The sequence below is a fragment of the Genypterus blacodes genome, unplaced genomic scaffold, assembly GCF_046128005.1.
Source record: "Genypterus blacodes isolate CSIRO-AG114 ecotype Tasmania unplaced genomic scaffold, CSIRO-AGI_Gbla_v1 ptg000158l_1, whole genome shotgun sequence".
NCBI lineage: Eukaryota > Metazoa > Chordata > Actinopteri > Ophidiiformes > Ophidiidae > Genypterus > Genypterus blacodes.
This window is the reverse complement of record NW_027466959.1, coordinates 1,307,014-1,322,166: the sequence shown is the minus strand read 5'-3', so window position 1 is coordinate 1,322,166 and position 15,153 is coordinate 1,307,014. Positions and strand designations below refer to the sequence as shown.

General features: G+C 42.3%; 2 protein-coding genes across 7 annotated transcripts in view; one reads left to right on the top strand and one right to left on the bottom strand.

The window, feature by feature from the left end:
• The window catches only part of wdfy3 (WD repeat and FYVE domain containing 3), a 37,345-nt gene extending 32,769 nt beyond the window's left edge, over nucleotides 1–4,576 (bottom strand). For 5 of the 6 annotated variants that reach the window (XM_076167355.1, XM_076167358.1, XM_076167359.1 and 2 more), the window contains exon 1: nucleotides 4,384–4,576. The gene's annotated coding sequence lies outside the window, so the exon portion shown is untranslated. The remainder of the gene's footprint in view (nucleotides 1–4,383) is intronic. The other variant, XM_076167360.1, reaches the window with a different exon arrangement.
• Nucleotides 4,577–8,254: 3,678 nt separating this feature from the next.
• Nucleotides 8,255–13,315, top strand: LOC143013750 (uncharacterized). The gene is made up of 7 exons (XM_076167421.1): nucleotides 8,255–8,411; nucleotides 8,607–8,721; nucleotides 8,899–9,004; nucleotides 12,133–12,205; nucleotides 12,524–12,647; nucleotides 12,735–12,849; nucleotides 13,218–13,315. The coding sequence occupies exons 1-7, from the start codon at nucleotides 8,351–8,353 to the stop codon at nucleotides 13,248–13,250; spliced, it is 627 nt and encodes a 208-aa protein (XP_076023536.1). The 5' UTR covers nucleotides 8,255–8,350; the 3' UTR covers nucleotides 13,251–13,315.
• Nucleotides 13,316–15,153: the final 1,838 nt, after the last annotated feature.

The window sequence follows — 15,153 nt, the reverse complement described above, 5'->3', positions numbered from 1 at the left end:
GGAAGGTGCGAGTGTGTGCAGGACTTTACAGCTGAGTCTGACATTCAGCTTGAGAACAGTTAAGGAACTGCGTCTGTTTCTAGTCAAGCACAAAACAAGGAAGGGGGAAGAGCACTGCCACAGAACGAGCGCAGGCTTCGTCAAACTCACTTGATTCACACACGCCCAACACACTCTCTCTCTCTCTCTCTCTCTCTCTCTCTCTCTCTCTCTCTCTCTCTCTCTCTCTCTCTCTCTCTCTCTCTCTCTCTCTCTCTCTCTCTCTCTCTCTCTCTCTCTCTCTCTCTCTCTCTCTCTCTCTCTCTCTCTCTCTCTCTCTCTCTCTCTCTCTCTCTCTCTCTCTCTCTCTCTCTCTCTCTCTCTCTCTCTCTCTCTCTCTCTCTCTCTCTCTCTCTCTCTCTCTCTCTCTCTCTCTCTCTCATGTGAGTCCCGCTATAAGAACATTTTAAAGGTGCATCAAAAGCATGGATTCCAAGCTGAGCTGCGATCTAAACCCTTCACCACTGTGAGCAGGAGCAGAGATATAAAGCTGCTACATGATCCCAAATACAAAGCTACCAAAGCAAGTCACAAGAGAATGTTACATTAAATAGGAACAATAACTAATCCTTCATGTGTGAATGTCATAAGAGAGCCGTTACCTCGACACGTCATGACGACTGTGAGCAGCTATTCTGAGCCATTCTGCAGCCTCAGCATCACTTCTCTCCAGAGCAAACATCCTTCCCCTTTTTTTGCACTGACACATATCATGTTTGCTCTTTGGTGGGCTCTAAACCAGACCATGAATGAAAGAATGAAAGCCCTAATGCCTTATAACCCCGCCTTATTGTGTAGCAGAAGTTTTTAAGTTTGCTGAGAAAGCTCAAAAAGATCTCTTTAAAAGAGTTATTTAAAGACTACAAAGCCTTCATGTACAGCATCATTAGCAAACGCTAGGCTGTCCATGTTCAGACCAGCTGAGCCATGACAACAACAAACTGCACCACAGGCTGTATCACTAGAAGCTAGAAAATATAAGAGTGGCCTTCAACTGAGAAGCCTTCATTCTGCTCTCTGAACTGTGAGTTTGATACAAGGACCCAACTTGACTAGTTAGTGTCCTTAAGAGTTTGTGAGGAGCCAGTAGCCATGAAAGCAAACATCGAGTCATAGCTTCATCAAGGGAAGATGCCAGAAGACGCAGATCGTCTTCTTTGATAGCCCGATGGAAAGAAGATGAAGAATTTATTATTTATTATCATCAGAGCAATCCTAAGATGGTTCCTAGCACTTCCTGCTTGGAGAGAGAGAGAGTGAGTGAGTGAGTGAGTGAGTGTGTGTGTGTGTGTGTGAGTGTGTGTGTGTGTGTGTGTGTGTGTAAAAGAGAGTAAGAGAATGTGGCGTAGTAAATGAATGCTGATACGACTGCAATCAGTAAAAAAAGCAAACACAAACAAATCAAAACAACAAACAACAACAATGTTTACATGCCTGAAGAAATCATTTCAGAATTGCCTTATGTACCCTCGATCTGTTACCCGAGCAACCGTGCTTCAATGTATGCAAATTGCAAAGTCATAATGGTGTATCGGAGGTTTTCCCTTAATTAAGGTCTAACATGCGTGTAGATGAGTGAACAGCAGGCTCAGACTCAGCCAGAGAGGAAGCAAAGAGCCAATCACTGCAGAGAGGAGCTTTGACACCCAGCGTACAGGATCTTATCCATACCTGCTGGTTCCTCTGCACTCAGCCAGCATCTCAGCTCATTAGCAGTGAAATAGAGAAGGAAATATTCAACCAAATGTCAAAACACGGACTCCTCTCCCGAAAGAGAAGACGGTGACAACATTGCTGTGCTTTCTTCTGACAACAAGGAGAGACTGAGCATCCAGTGCCAGGGGCTTTGTTCTCCAGCCACTGTGTCTGTGTGTCTGTGTGTGTGTGTGTGTGTGTGTGTGTGTGTGTGTGTGTGTGTGTGTGTGTGTGTCTGTGTGTGTGTGTGTGTGTGTGTGTGTGTGTGTGTGTGTGTGTGTGTGTGTGTGTGTGTGTGTGTGTGTGTGTGTGTGTGCGTGTCTGTGTGTGGCCTGCTGGGACCGGCACAGCTGATCCTGCCTGATACCCGCTCTGTTACATGGGTGGGGTGTATCAACGGTTTGGAGGGAGCGGTCGTGGCAGTAGCTATGACTACCATCACACAATCAGGACTAATATTTTAATATGAAAGCGGTGAGGGCATAACAGACTGACCCTCAGCCCCGAGCCCATGGATGAACCCCGGGCCTTCTGGGTCACAGATCTTCTTTAGTTGCACAGGTGTCTTCTATTCTTTTGTGGTGTTGTGTTTGTGTTTCTGGGGTACTAACTCTAGTAAACTAAAGCTACATCAGACCACTAACCAACAACAATACTGCAGTTTGCCTGCCGACCCAACAGATCCAGCAGAGATGCCACTGCTCAGGTTCTGCTCACTCCACTGAGTCACCTGGATAAGAGCTGCGGAAACTACAGTCTGTGAGATTGCTGTTTATTGACTACAGCTCAGCTTTCAACACCACAGTCCCCCGCACCATGTCCTCCAAACTCCAGGATCTGGGGCTCAACACCGCCTTATGGGTACAGGACTTCCTCACAGGAAGGCCACAAGCAAGGGAACTCAGGATGTCACCAACCATCCTGCAATCATTCTACACGGCAGTCACAGATAGAGTCTGGACAGGTGGCACCATCAGGTCCCTCCTTCCATCCATGCAGGACTTGTCATACACCAGAAGATGCACAACCAGGGCTGTAGACGTCAAGACCACACCCTACCCGGACACACACTGTTCAGGCTGCTGAGGTCAGGAAAGCGACACTGCAGCCACAAGACACCAACTGAGAGACTAAAGAGGAGTTTCTATCCTTAAGACAGAAGAATCCTCAGCAGCCACACACACATCTGTCACTCTGTGTGCCACATCAAAAGAGACATATGGTGCTTTTACAAGAATAGTGGTGGAATAAGAACATTGCAGAACAGTCTTGGACCTTTGCGGTATGAAATGAAATGAAATGTTTATGTTTCAAAAAAGCAAAGTCAATGCTGACGTCTCACATCCTGTAGAACCCAGAACCTCAGGATGGGCATGGGTTTGTTTGACTGAGAGAGCTCAGGGTCAGCACACTGCAGCTCGACGGCACAACCCCACATGCTCTCAACCCAAATGAATGAAAGCGAGGGGCTTCTTTTCATAAATGTCGTCGGTGGATTAACGTTTCCTTCCTGCTGTGCACAGTGGTAGGATCCAGTTTGACTCTGGAGGAAGAACATGAAATTCCCAAGATGACAGATGAGAAGACATCTATCCCATAATAAGTGGGCAATGTAACTTTATCTGTTTTGTTTATTAAGAACTTGCAATAAATACTGCTTCTAACAATATGCTGTAATTTAAAACTATTATACCTCCAGTGAAGCTTTGAGTCGTACCTTTGTCTATACTTTTAATGTATAGAGAAAGATGCACGTATGTTTGTATGTTTAATGGAGTTTCTAGAATTTAAAAAGAATGAACTTGCAGAGGAAACATAGTGACTGAACAGTCCTCTGTCATGCCTGATGTGTGTCAATCCCTCTGTAAAGTGAGGCAGTAACCATGACATCACCATGACAGAAGTTTACCATAACATTGTTCCACCCCAGAACACGTTAAGACCCGACGCTGACATGAGAGAGCTCAGAGAGCCATAAAGACACGGACGGACACGCAGACACTCTGGATCACTGGACTGAACGCTTTCCCGTCATGAACCCAGTTCCATCACATCACTGTCACCGCTAACACAAGTAACGGCACAAAGTAGGAGACCTGCCAACTTAACCAATGTCATCATACGGTTCACCACAACAACAACCACCGACAACATTATGATGACTAAACGTCTTTAACTCTGTAGATTATTATTATTCCAGACAGACGAGGGAGGGATTTAAATCATCCCGTTGGATCACCGCAATAGTCGAGTTGAATCACAGCAGCAAAACCATGACTGTTGTCGCCAAAACACCGTCAGTTCATGTAGCTCCCAGTGTTAGCATGGGTTAGCATGAGACCAGCTGACTGCACTAGCTTCGCAGCATCTGAGCAGCCATCAGGCCAGATGATAACATTACACGCAACTCCACGGCGTTCAGCGATTATCACCTGAACAATAAGGGCGTGGTAGTGTGTCAGCAATTCGAAGGGCTGCGACCCGAATATGAAGCCTGACATGCTGTATTTGCTTTACTGGACATTAACAGGAACCGAGAAGCATATTCTCTCCCATGCTAACTCCTTTGCTAGTCCGCTAGTAGCAGCGGGATGCTAGCTAGCGCCTCCACACACTATCACGGATCCTCCAGGTCCCGCATCCGCTTACCACAAACTTGGGGAAGCTCCAACTCAATGTGTCGACCGCAAATGTCGACCACTTGGCGCTCAGGCTGTGAATGGTTTGTATCCATATGTCACAAATGATGCCGAGTCCCAGAGTGCTCACAGCTCCGTGTTCGTCCCTCTGACCGTGGCCATTTTCCTCCACATCCCAAATCAACTCGGCTCGGCGCTGATTTCTCTCCAGCATCCTCCCGAGCTGAGCACATCTGTGAGGAAACGCTGACACCTGCTGGAGAAACGAGAGAACTGATTCACTAAATAATAACAAACCGCGAGATCGAGATGTTGAGTTTGTCATCACAACACGTGACTGCTAAAAAGTGCGTATAATATAGAATAGAGTACTGAGAGTAGAGTAGAGTTATTAGAATTAGAATGGAGTATTTAAAAGAAGGTAATCCAGGCTCAAAGACACCAGATTGTGTTTGGATTGATGAAATGCATTGGCGTTAACTAAAAGACTAGAAGAAGAAGAAGACCCTTTATTTATCCAGGCATTGAGAAATTCAGATTCAGATCCATGCATCAACATTACATGCAGTTTCTACAAACATGCTTCACACACAATGTTTCACACAATGCAGTACTATACACAATGCAAATCACACACATCTGAAAGTACACACACACATGCACCAGAGGGGGCACAGCAGAAACTAAACAGACTAAATAGATATTCAGGTATATTCAAGGTCACAATATAAATGCATATCATATAAAAAATAATGTTGTGGTGAGCTTGGCTTTCAAGAGAATAATCACTTGAGAGGTATTGAATGAAGTTTATGGATATGCTTTAGGTTTTCAATGTTTCTTAAAGCTTTGCCACTGTCATTATAATGTGTGTGCTGTGTGATGTCTGATCTTTTGGGGCTACTTCCTCTTTTTTCTAAAACTAAATAAACTGATGACGGTTACTAAGAATAAAATAAAATAGAAATGGACAAAAAATGTTCTCATCATTGGGTTATTTTAAAATGTTTTTTTTGTCTTTTTCTTTTGCATATGTACATTAACAATAGTAAAATTGTTCTCTTTCTAACCTTCCTGGGAGAAGGTTAGAAAGAGAGAGTTCTCTCTTCCTGGCAGCAGGATGGTGGCAGGCTGGTGGATGAACTTCGGCGGACCCATTCCATTAAACGACTTGCTTTGCTTGCAAGGGGAGCCTTTTTACACGGAGACATGGCGGCCAGCACAGCAGCCAGGAGAACTGGAAATAGGCCCTACATGCCCGAGGGAAAGTTAGTAGGAGCACAGGAGAGATCATGTACACCAGACAATAGAAGACAGTTGGAGAGTCAAGAAAGGGGAGAAAAGTAATACAACACTCACACTACCAAATTAGGCTTAACTAAGGCTTAGCTCAGCCTACCTAAACTTAAATTAAGCATAGGGCTCTTCTGCAAAAGGAGTCTGTGATTCACATCCTGTTCATTAGCAGTTTAATTGCATTCCAGGTGAGAAAAATGGTGTGTTTCATACTGCAAGAAAGTCTTCCTCTTAAATGAGTGCAGGAGGTTTGCTCCAGAGAACAGGAGAAAGAGGTACAGGAGGCTCTAACATTCTCACATTCATTTAAGCAATGCAACGCTACAGAGGCTTTTATTGTGAGAAGTGCAGTAAGTAGTAGAGGAAGAGGCAGTGGCTCAGTGGGTAGTGCTTCCGCTTGGGAACCGGAAGGTCGCCGGTTCGAGCTCCTGCCGAGGTGCCCCTGAGCAAGGCACCAAACCCTCAATTGCTCCCCCCTCTGCGAAGGGTGGTAATGTAATGTAAGGCGCTTTGGATTAAAGCGTCTGCCAAATGCTCGTAATGTAATGTAAGTAATGAGATTCATTATCAGAACTGCAACATTGGTTCAAAATGGATAAGATACTTTATTCATCATCATGTTCATCATGAGGTGTAATTAACTCCAAAACTGTGATTAAGAGAGTCAATCCTTTCAGAAAGATCATTATATAATTATATATAATTATATATAATTAAATTAAATGCTCATACATTGATGCTGGTGTGCTTTGGTGAATCTGTCAATCCAACTCCTGATCTGATGACCAAACTCACTCATTTCCTCTTACATTTGCATCGGGACTGTTCTGCATCCTGAAAATTGAGTTTTGATTTCTCGTGAAATGAGAGAGAGGTTCTATCTTTCTGTCAATCAAGAGAGATTACATTGAAGTCTCTGGTTTCTTGTAAACCGTGTTGCTCCCTACAGTTGTGTTGACTTGTTAGGGCATGCCTGCCTTTTCTCTCATGTGGGAAATGGTATCTGCTGATAGGATAGGAAAGGAAAGTGTTGGCGGATGTCTTCAGTGTTTAAGCAATAAATAAAGGGCACTAATACACAGAAGGTATGCAGCAGAATGTAACAACATTCAACATTTTATTTCATTCAACAGCACAATGTAACAGGTCTGGGCTCAGAATCAGAATAGATAAGATGACATTATTTGTTATTTCAAATAGAAAAATAGATTAATAAAAAACTTAATAATAAAAAATAACTTCCAAATATTCAACCGAAAACAATTCAAAAACAACCAGCAATGAGGAAAAAAACATACAAACAACAGTAAATGTGTTTCAGGGCAAAATGTATTTTAGTGAGCGAGTGCAGGGAGAAATAAAACACAGCTCCATTCCAGGTACGTCCAGTTTAGTCTTTCAAAACACAGAAGCCCCAACAGTCCGACTCCTTCGCCAACACCAACAATTCAACAGCGACTTGTGTGATTGTGTTGGAAGACAAATTCAGGTGCTGCATTGTGGGAAAGTGTCAAAAACCACAGGAAGTTGAATGTGTATGCAGCAATGCTACATGGAATAAGAGCAGCATTATGCTTTAAAATCATATTGACGCGTCTTAAATCGAGAGATGTGATACAGATCAGAGAAGCATGAGTAAGAAGTAACAGCTAACATCAACAGCAGCCCAGTCTTAAATGGAGAGATGTGATACAGATCAGAGAAGCATGAGTAAGAAGTAACAGCTAACATCAACAGCAGCCCATCTATTCATGCAAACTCCTCTTTGATAAAGATGTTCTCATGTGTCCAATTCCACAGAACTTTAGGAGAAGTTGCGTACAGGAAACTTTCCCTTTCCTGTTGCTCAATAGATACGGATGGCTGTCTAGACTCTCAGATGTCACCCACACAGCTCATGTTACAATGAACAGCACGCCAGGCAAACCCCATCATTTACACACAACCAGCATGAAGATAACATCTGAAGATATGACACATAAGTCAAACATGGCATTCATAAATCAAATTAAACTTCATAGTGGCTACAACAGAGACTAAAGACCTCAAGTTTATCCTTAACAGACAAACGACAAGATCTAAATGAAAACAACATGAACAATTTAGTTTAAGTTCATTTATAATCTTGAACGTTAAGGAAAATGTAACAAATAACAGAGCTTAAAGGAATCCTGACATTATATTAAAGTATAATGAAGTATTTTTAAGGTTTTAAGGAATTTTACATTTGCCACCATTCATGCTGTCATTATGTTTTTACTGAACACAAATCCAGCTGTAACTCTGTTCCAACTAAACTCTGCACTCTTGTTTCTTATTTGACAAATGATGATTAAAACATATTATAATCTGAGTATTTGACATGTGAGCCTTGTTACACCTTCGTTTACTCGATGTGGAAACTCAGATGCAAAACGTAGATAGGTGTGATAAGGTATTGTGGAAAAATCAACTGGAAAGTCGAGTGCTTTCCCGTAAGAAGGATCAAACAAAAGATAGATAAAAAAAAATTGGCCAGGTAGCTGTGACTTTGGCTCACCAACCTGTAACTGATTGCTGTCGGTGAACACTTTCCCTTTCAGTTATTTGTGTATAAATACAGGTGAAGCTCACCTCTACTCAACCACAGCAAGGCTCTGACGCAACCAGCACAGAAAGAAGCACAGAAAGAAAGAAGAGACATGGCACCTCAGACATCAACTCTCCTCCTGCTGGCAGTCATCTGCATCGGACTTGTATCAGGTAAAGACACACACAGACACACACAGACCCTGACACGCAGTAAATGTATGTGAGGCTTGATAGAATCTATAGAATTGTATGTATTGAATGAGATGTGCAGAGGTTCTGCTGTTAGAACCAAGCCAGTTACCTGTTTACCTTTTTCCTACTTAGTCTATTCATGCTTGCTGACGTGTTTTCTCCATCTTCCTCCAGCTGAGCTCCCCTTGGACTGCTGCCTGAGCACCACTAACAAGACGTTTCCCCGCAACAGAGTCACATCCTATATGATTCAACATGCAGGCAAGGGCTGCGATGTGAGCGCCACTGTGTGAGTAATCATGTTTACTTTAACATTAGATTCATTACAACATGGGACACCAAGCATAACTCTGCCAAACATTGTTGAGACGTTCTCTGAAGTTGACATGGCTGTTTACGTTCTAAGCGTATTTGTATCAGTGTAGTCTGCAGCTTCATCTCATTTGTGTTTCTTGTACTTTTTCAGGTTCACTACAAAGACAGGGAGGAAGCTGTGTTTCCCTCATCCAAGTGAGAGCAGCTGGGTGCAAAATATAATTGCTCATCTGGAGAAAGGCAGAGGAACAAAGGCTTAAATAAGGTAACAGAGAGGAAGGGTGGGAGGAGAAAGAGATTACTTTAAGATCAATCACCTTCCACATAACCTTTGATAAGCACAAAACTAAGGATTGTATTTAAAAGTGTTGCGTGCCTTAATCTCCTCTGGCTAACCATGACCTTCCTCCTTTTGTGCAGGAACGGAGAGGAACAAGGCTTCAGAAGAGACGTGAGGTGAAGATGGGGAAGGATCGAGCTAAACCAAGACTAGAAACATGAATTGAATGTGTTCCTCGATTCAAAAGCCTATGTTGGACTGTAGACTACCCATGTTGTGGGAAGAACACAGAGGATTAACCATTGAATTCCTAATGATATACTGATGTAACACCATGCCAGTGAATTCAGGTCGTAACTAACAGTATTGATTGATGATTTAAAGTGGAACTGTGCCCTCTGATGTTCTTGATCTTGAAGATGACACAAATTGTAAATAATGTTCTGTACATCTTTTATTATGTCACACAATCTCAGGCTGTTTATGCTAAGCGTGTTATGTGTGCATTTCAGAAACTATGGTTGGGAGTGTATTTAAATGTTACGTTATATAAATAATGTTCTATTCTTCAATAAAACTGACAGACATTTTTCATACAATGCTTTGTGTTTCACTTGAGTTCATGAACCATAACACAGACTTAGTTTTGGGTACGGGGCAGTTTTTGTCAGTAATTTATGAGAGAGAGAGACAATGCAGCCATTTTCACTTATCCTCTCTCTCTCTCTCTCTCACACACACTCTCACACACTCTCTCTCACACACTCTCACACACTCTCTCTCTCACACACACACACACACACACACAGAAATTGCCAACTGCAATGATAATCTTACTTTTAAAAATAAAAAACATGGAATCCTTGCATCAATGGAACTAAACAAACAAGATGAATTGACTGTGTGATTGATGGACACCAACGTTTTTAGTAATGTAAAGTCTGCTTAGAAAAAAGGTAATTATACTTCCTACACATGCACAAGTCAAGCACTACACACACACATAAGACATCTGCATGTGTGTACCTGCAGGTGCCCCCCCCCCACACTCTGACTGCCTCCAAGCTCCAAACGAGCCGTGTCTGCATACAGCCTCCATTAATGAGAGGATATTGCTTTCTGTCCCCTATAATAGAATATTGTAGCAAAGGTTTGCAGCAAATATGTATTCTTTAGTCAAAACAGTGATGGCTGGTAAAAACTGTTCAAACTAACACTCTGAAAACAGAAAGTAGGAATGCAGAAGTGATACTGTCAAACTCAAAACTATAACATGGGAACATGTAAGGAAATGTTTGAACCATGATGGGAAATTACCACTGCAAACAAAATGTAGCTGTCTGATGATCATTCTACTTGACAATAACATTGCATTCAATGTGTTTACTAAGTTAACAAGTGAAAGCATGTCTTTCCTTTTAGGATGTGTGGAAATGTGTGTGACCCCTGTGTGACCTTTGGCTGTTGTGTTGAACTACTGTCTGGATTCCTGCCAACTTCTCCGCTGCCGGCAGCAATTCAAGTCGATCCAGTTTCATTTCCTGTAATTGCCTGAGCAGGGAAAGTCCAGGAGAACAACGACCTAAACAATTCAGGATTACAGCCAGTAGACGATTTACAGGAAAACGAAAGTCGATCAGTCAGGCAGTTTGTACTACAGGCAGGCACAAAGAGAGAGTGTGAGGAACAAAGCAGAGGGACAACTTTAGCTTGTTTTAATGCAAAAAGGCAATCAAGAAAGAATGTACAGAGATGTATCTGAATTACTGCAATACTCCTGAGCACTCACAGCGGTGGGGGGGCGGCAGTAGCTCAGTCCATAAGGATTCAGCTTGGGAACCGGAGGGTCGCCGGTTCGAGTCCCATATGGACCAAGCAAGTCGACTGGTAGCTGGTGAGTTGCCAGTTTGCCTCCAGGGCACTGCCGAGGTGCACGTGAGCAAGTGTTGAGTTTGACCATATTCATTTCCATTTAACTGTGCTTGTCATTAAGAATTGTGTGATCTATGTCTAAGGGTTGGAACACTTTAAATTCTATGAAGATCTTGAGTTCGGGGCTCATTGAGTGGAGGTGCACACAAGACTGGGTTGCAGTCTGTGGACCACTGAAACTCAGTGAGACCTCGGCTGAGACCATGACACCTCAGCTGAGTTTTGCTCTGTATCACAACTTTAACCTCTTTTGCTTATTAAACAGCTTAAGTGAGATCTCTCTCAACTTGAAGTCCTTCTTGCCGGCCTGATGAAGTATTTTGAACACGACACAAGGCACCGAACCCCCAACTGCTCCATGGGCGCCGTATAATGGCTGCCCTGCACCCCCTCCTTTAATGCATGTGTTTGTGTGTGTAATATTTAAGAGGGGGTGCAAGACAAATTTCAATTGCGCGTGATTTGATCGTGAATTTATGTAATATGACAATAAAAGTATCTTAAATCTTAAATCTAAGATAAGTGGAGAGGTTTGCTGCCTGTTATGCTGACTGGAATACTCCTGGATATGGATCAGGTTTAGGCGGCCTGCTGAGAACCATTAGATGGGGAAGAATCCCCCGGGGGGTCCTGCACAGAACATTTGCATCTCACACCTTGGGCCAGCAGAGATCCATCAATTAGTCACAAGTCTTCAGATTGATTGCACAATGTCTTGCCCCTTCTCTAAAACCCCTCTCCATTAATCCAGTGTGTGTCCTCATATAAATCATTGTTGGTGTTGTTTTGTAGTCCTAGGGAGATTTGAGAGAAAACATAAAAACATTATGATGGGAAATTCCCACGGGAAGAAGTTTCAAGTTCCTTATAAAGAAGGGAGATTACAGGAATGGAGTGTGTGTTCCAGTTAAGAGCAGGGCGTTACAGGGCAAGTCTTGACATACTGCACTCCACATACAGTAGGTTAATGATTGTCAATGACAATGACAATGACAATGACAATGTCCTGCGTGTGATAACCTTATATGGGTGATGGATGGGAGGGGACCAGCGGGTCAGAACACCAAAAGTGAAAGTGGACACTATATATGAGACACACAATCACAGAGAGCTCAGCAGCCTTACCACTTTGACAGCAGAAACACAAAGCCTGAAGGAGCCCTCAGCTGACAGAGATCAACCATGGCAATCTGGACCGACACCAAGATCCTCCTCTGCATCGTCTTCATCTGCTGTTGCTGCTCAGGTGATTTACACAGATATTCATTCATGTTAGTCATGTTCTTGTCACATCCTGATGCTTTTATCTTTTACAGCTGTGTGCACACAGGGAGAAGTGGAGGTCCTTTAATTAGAGCAGCTTTGTAGTAAAATTATGTAATGAGATTAATTAAGTAATGGGGTTCATTTGCAGAGCAACATTTGCTGAATTTTGACTTTACCTTTTCACTTATCTGACAATTCAGCTTTACATACTTATGTTTACAGCTGATTCTGGTTCAAAGTCTTTTCTGATTCCAGGGCTTAGACTGAACTAAACCTCTGTAACTTGTCTCTCTCATAGATGTTATGGGTCAGATCCCTATGGACTGCTGCCTGGATGTCAAAAATGTGACAATTCCAAAGAAGATTGTCAAAGACTATCATCACCAGATCGGAGGACAGGGCTGCTCCATCAATGCTGTGATGTGAGTCCATGCTGGATTCAGTCAGATTAAAGAAATCAGATCAATGCCTCTCACCCCAAACTAATCATGTCACTTATGGCTTTGCAGTTTTGTAACCAGACGGGACATAAGTCTTTGTGTGCCTGCCAACGAAGCCTGGGTCAACAAGATGATTCAACACGTGGATGATCTGAAGATACGCTGCAAAGCCAAGAACTACAAGGTAACTTTCATTCCATTCCATTGCAGTTTAAAGAGGAAGCAAGTTAAAAGAGTCCATCATTTTAAACTCCATGTCAAAATGTGGCAGCTGAAGTAATCTTTTTTTTTATTTCTTAATCTTTTTTTGTAAATAATATGAATATATTTATAAAGATTTCAAATGGATGTGCAGTAAGATAGCAATGCACTGATCTCATAATACAGAATATAAAGCACGTTCATATGTTTTCATTGTTGTTAATATCATCTCTAATGTCTGACTGACTTACTGATTTTTCACTGATGACAACATGTGACACCTTTAAAGGGAAAACTCCTTTTGAAGTCATGATGTCTTAGATATCTAAATGAATATCTTTCTGTCTACAGGCTAGATTCTGCAGGGGACTGAAGCCAAACTGAGATCAATCTGTGCCCCTTCAGCAACAACAACAACAACAACACACACAGTGGAGCGATGCAAGCAGGGAGGGGAGGACAGAGATCCAGACGGGAAACAAATCAAATCAAAGCACTCAAAGCACTTTTTGCTTGTGTATTTCTAGCAAACGGTTTTCTTAGAAGTTAGCAGATATAGTGTACTAGATGATATAGTTGGTCATTTTAAAGGTACCTTCAAGTAGTTGGTTGATTGAATGGTTCACTGTTTCACTGTCATTCTAAGTATCTACTGTATGTGCTGTTGAAAAATGCCAGACACACATTTTGTGGCAGCTGAGATCTTAATACTGTGAAGCATTGAGGGTCCGGGACTACAACATTTTATATATCTTAAAGCTATGAATTATTATTTGGACTGCCAGCTTTCCCACATTTGTGAAATAAGACTGATTAAATTCACTGTACGTTGCATATGGGATGCATTAAAACAAACAAAAAACACATTGCCAAGTTTGTAGCAGATGTTGTGTTTCTTACTTCCACCATGATTTCACCAAGAATCCATTTTAACCATGTTGATTACTACAAATGAACAAATAAAAGTTATACAAAGGCAATACATACATAGATGTAGAACCAACTCAGAGAACATTCATCATTTGGACTCGTTCCTGGGATGAAATGGGAACTAAACAGAGTAGATTGACCTTGACATTACTGTTTATGTAGCTTTGTAGGCACCAATGGCAACATTCACAGCGAAATCAGCCTGCAAATGAACAATAAGAATCGATTTGAGCACTGTTGAAGTGTCTATACGAGTCCACACCAGTGCTGTTTAACTGCTTTTGGAGCGTTAAACAGCAGACTTAAAATTGAACACTTCTGGCACAGAAAAACCACCACCACCGCTCTGACTGGTGCTTTACAAGTGTTTATTAGTATCCAGTATTGAAGAATCGTTCTGATATTCTTCTGCGTGTTCGTTTGTGGTGAATCAAGAGGAAAAGATGAGGCAAAGATGAACTGGAATCTTCAGAAGAGCCTTACTGGAATAAGACCTTGGACAGCGCTGGTTCCAACTCTCGCATGCATCAAAGAAGGACAATCAAATATCTCCGTGCTTCCCTATTTATCCCGCATATACAGGGCATTGACATAATATTCTAATTCACTGATGACAATGTAGTTTAACTGTTATCTATTGGTCAGCCAGCTTCAAGAGAGGCAGCGCTAAGATTCAAATCTGAGGGATGAACAGATGTCTGGGGGGGAAAGTAGAATTCTCTTTGTGTAAATTAAAGAACAACAGTATAGTGTAATTAGCCCTTTGATCTGAAGAAGCTCCCCCTGACTGCCCGTCCATGCGAACCCCCTCTCTTCCCTCTTCCTGACCACAGATGCTTGAAGCTTTGATAAAGTGATACAGTGACCTCTTCACCTATTGGCAGACATGTGTTATCCAGTCCTCCTGGAAAGAGAAGCTGTAAATGCTCGTATGTATTACTCCATCTCCAGACTTTCCCGGGGCCAGCCATTTGGTTACTTGTACTATATTAACCTCAGTTACTGCATTTACTTATATGTGTGTTGACATTATTTGTTATATTCCAACACCAGCAAACACTGAACACCTGAAAGCAAATCAATACTACATTTTATTATCTCTCTTATTATCTCGTATCTATGCTTCTAAACTTCACATGTTGTCTGGCCTGGAATCCCAAACATACAACTTGTTGCAGACTGAATTGTTCAAAAATGTCACAATGCCGCCCCCTTTTGTCTGTTCTTGGTAAGCTGCGGAGTCTTATCACGTTCTGGTTCCATCTTCGTGTCCGATGGGGCCATTGAAGCTTGCGTTGTCATGTCAGATGAATGCTGGGATATGTAGGCAGATCGTCAGCGTGGAACGTGTAATAGA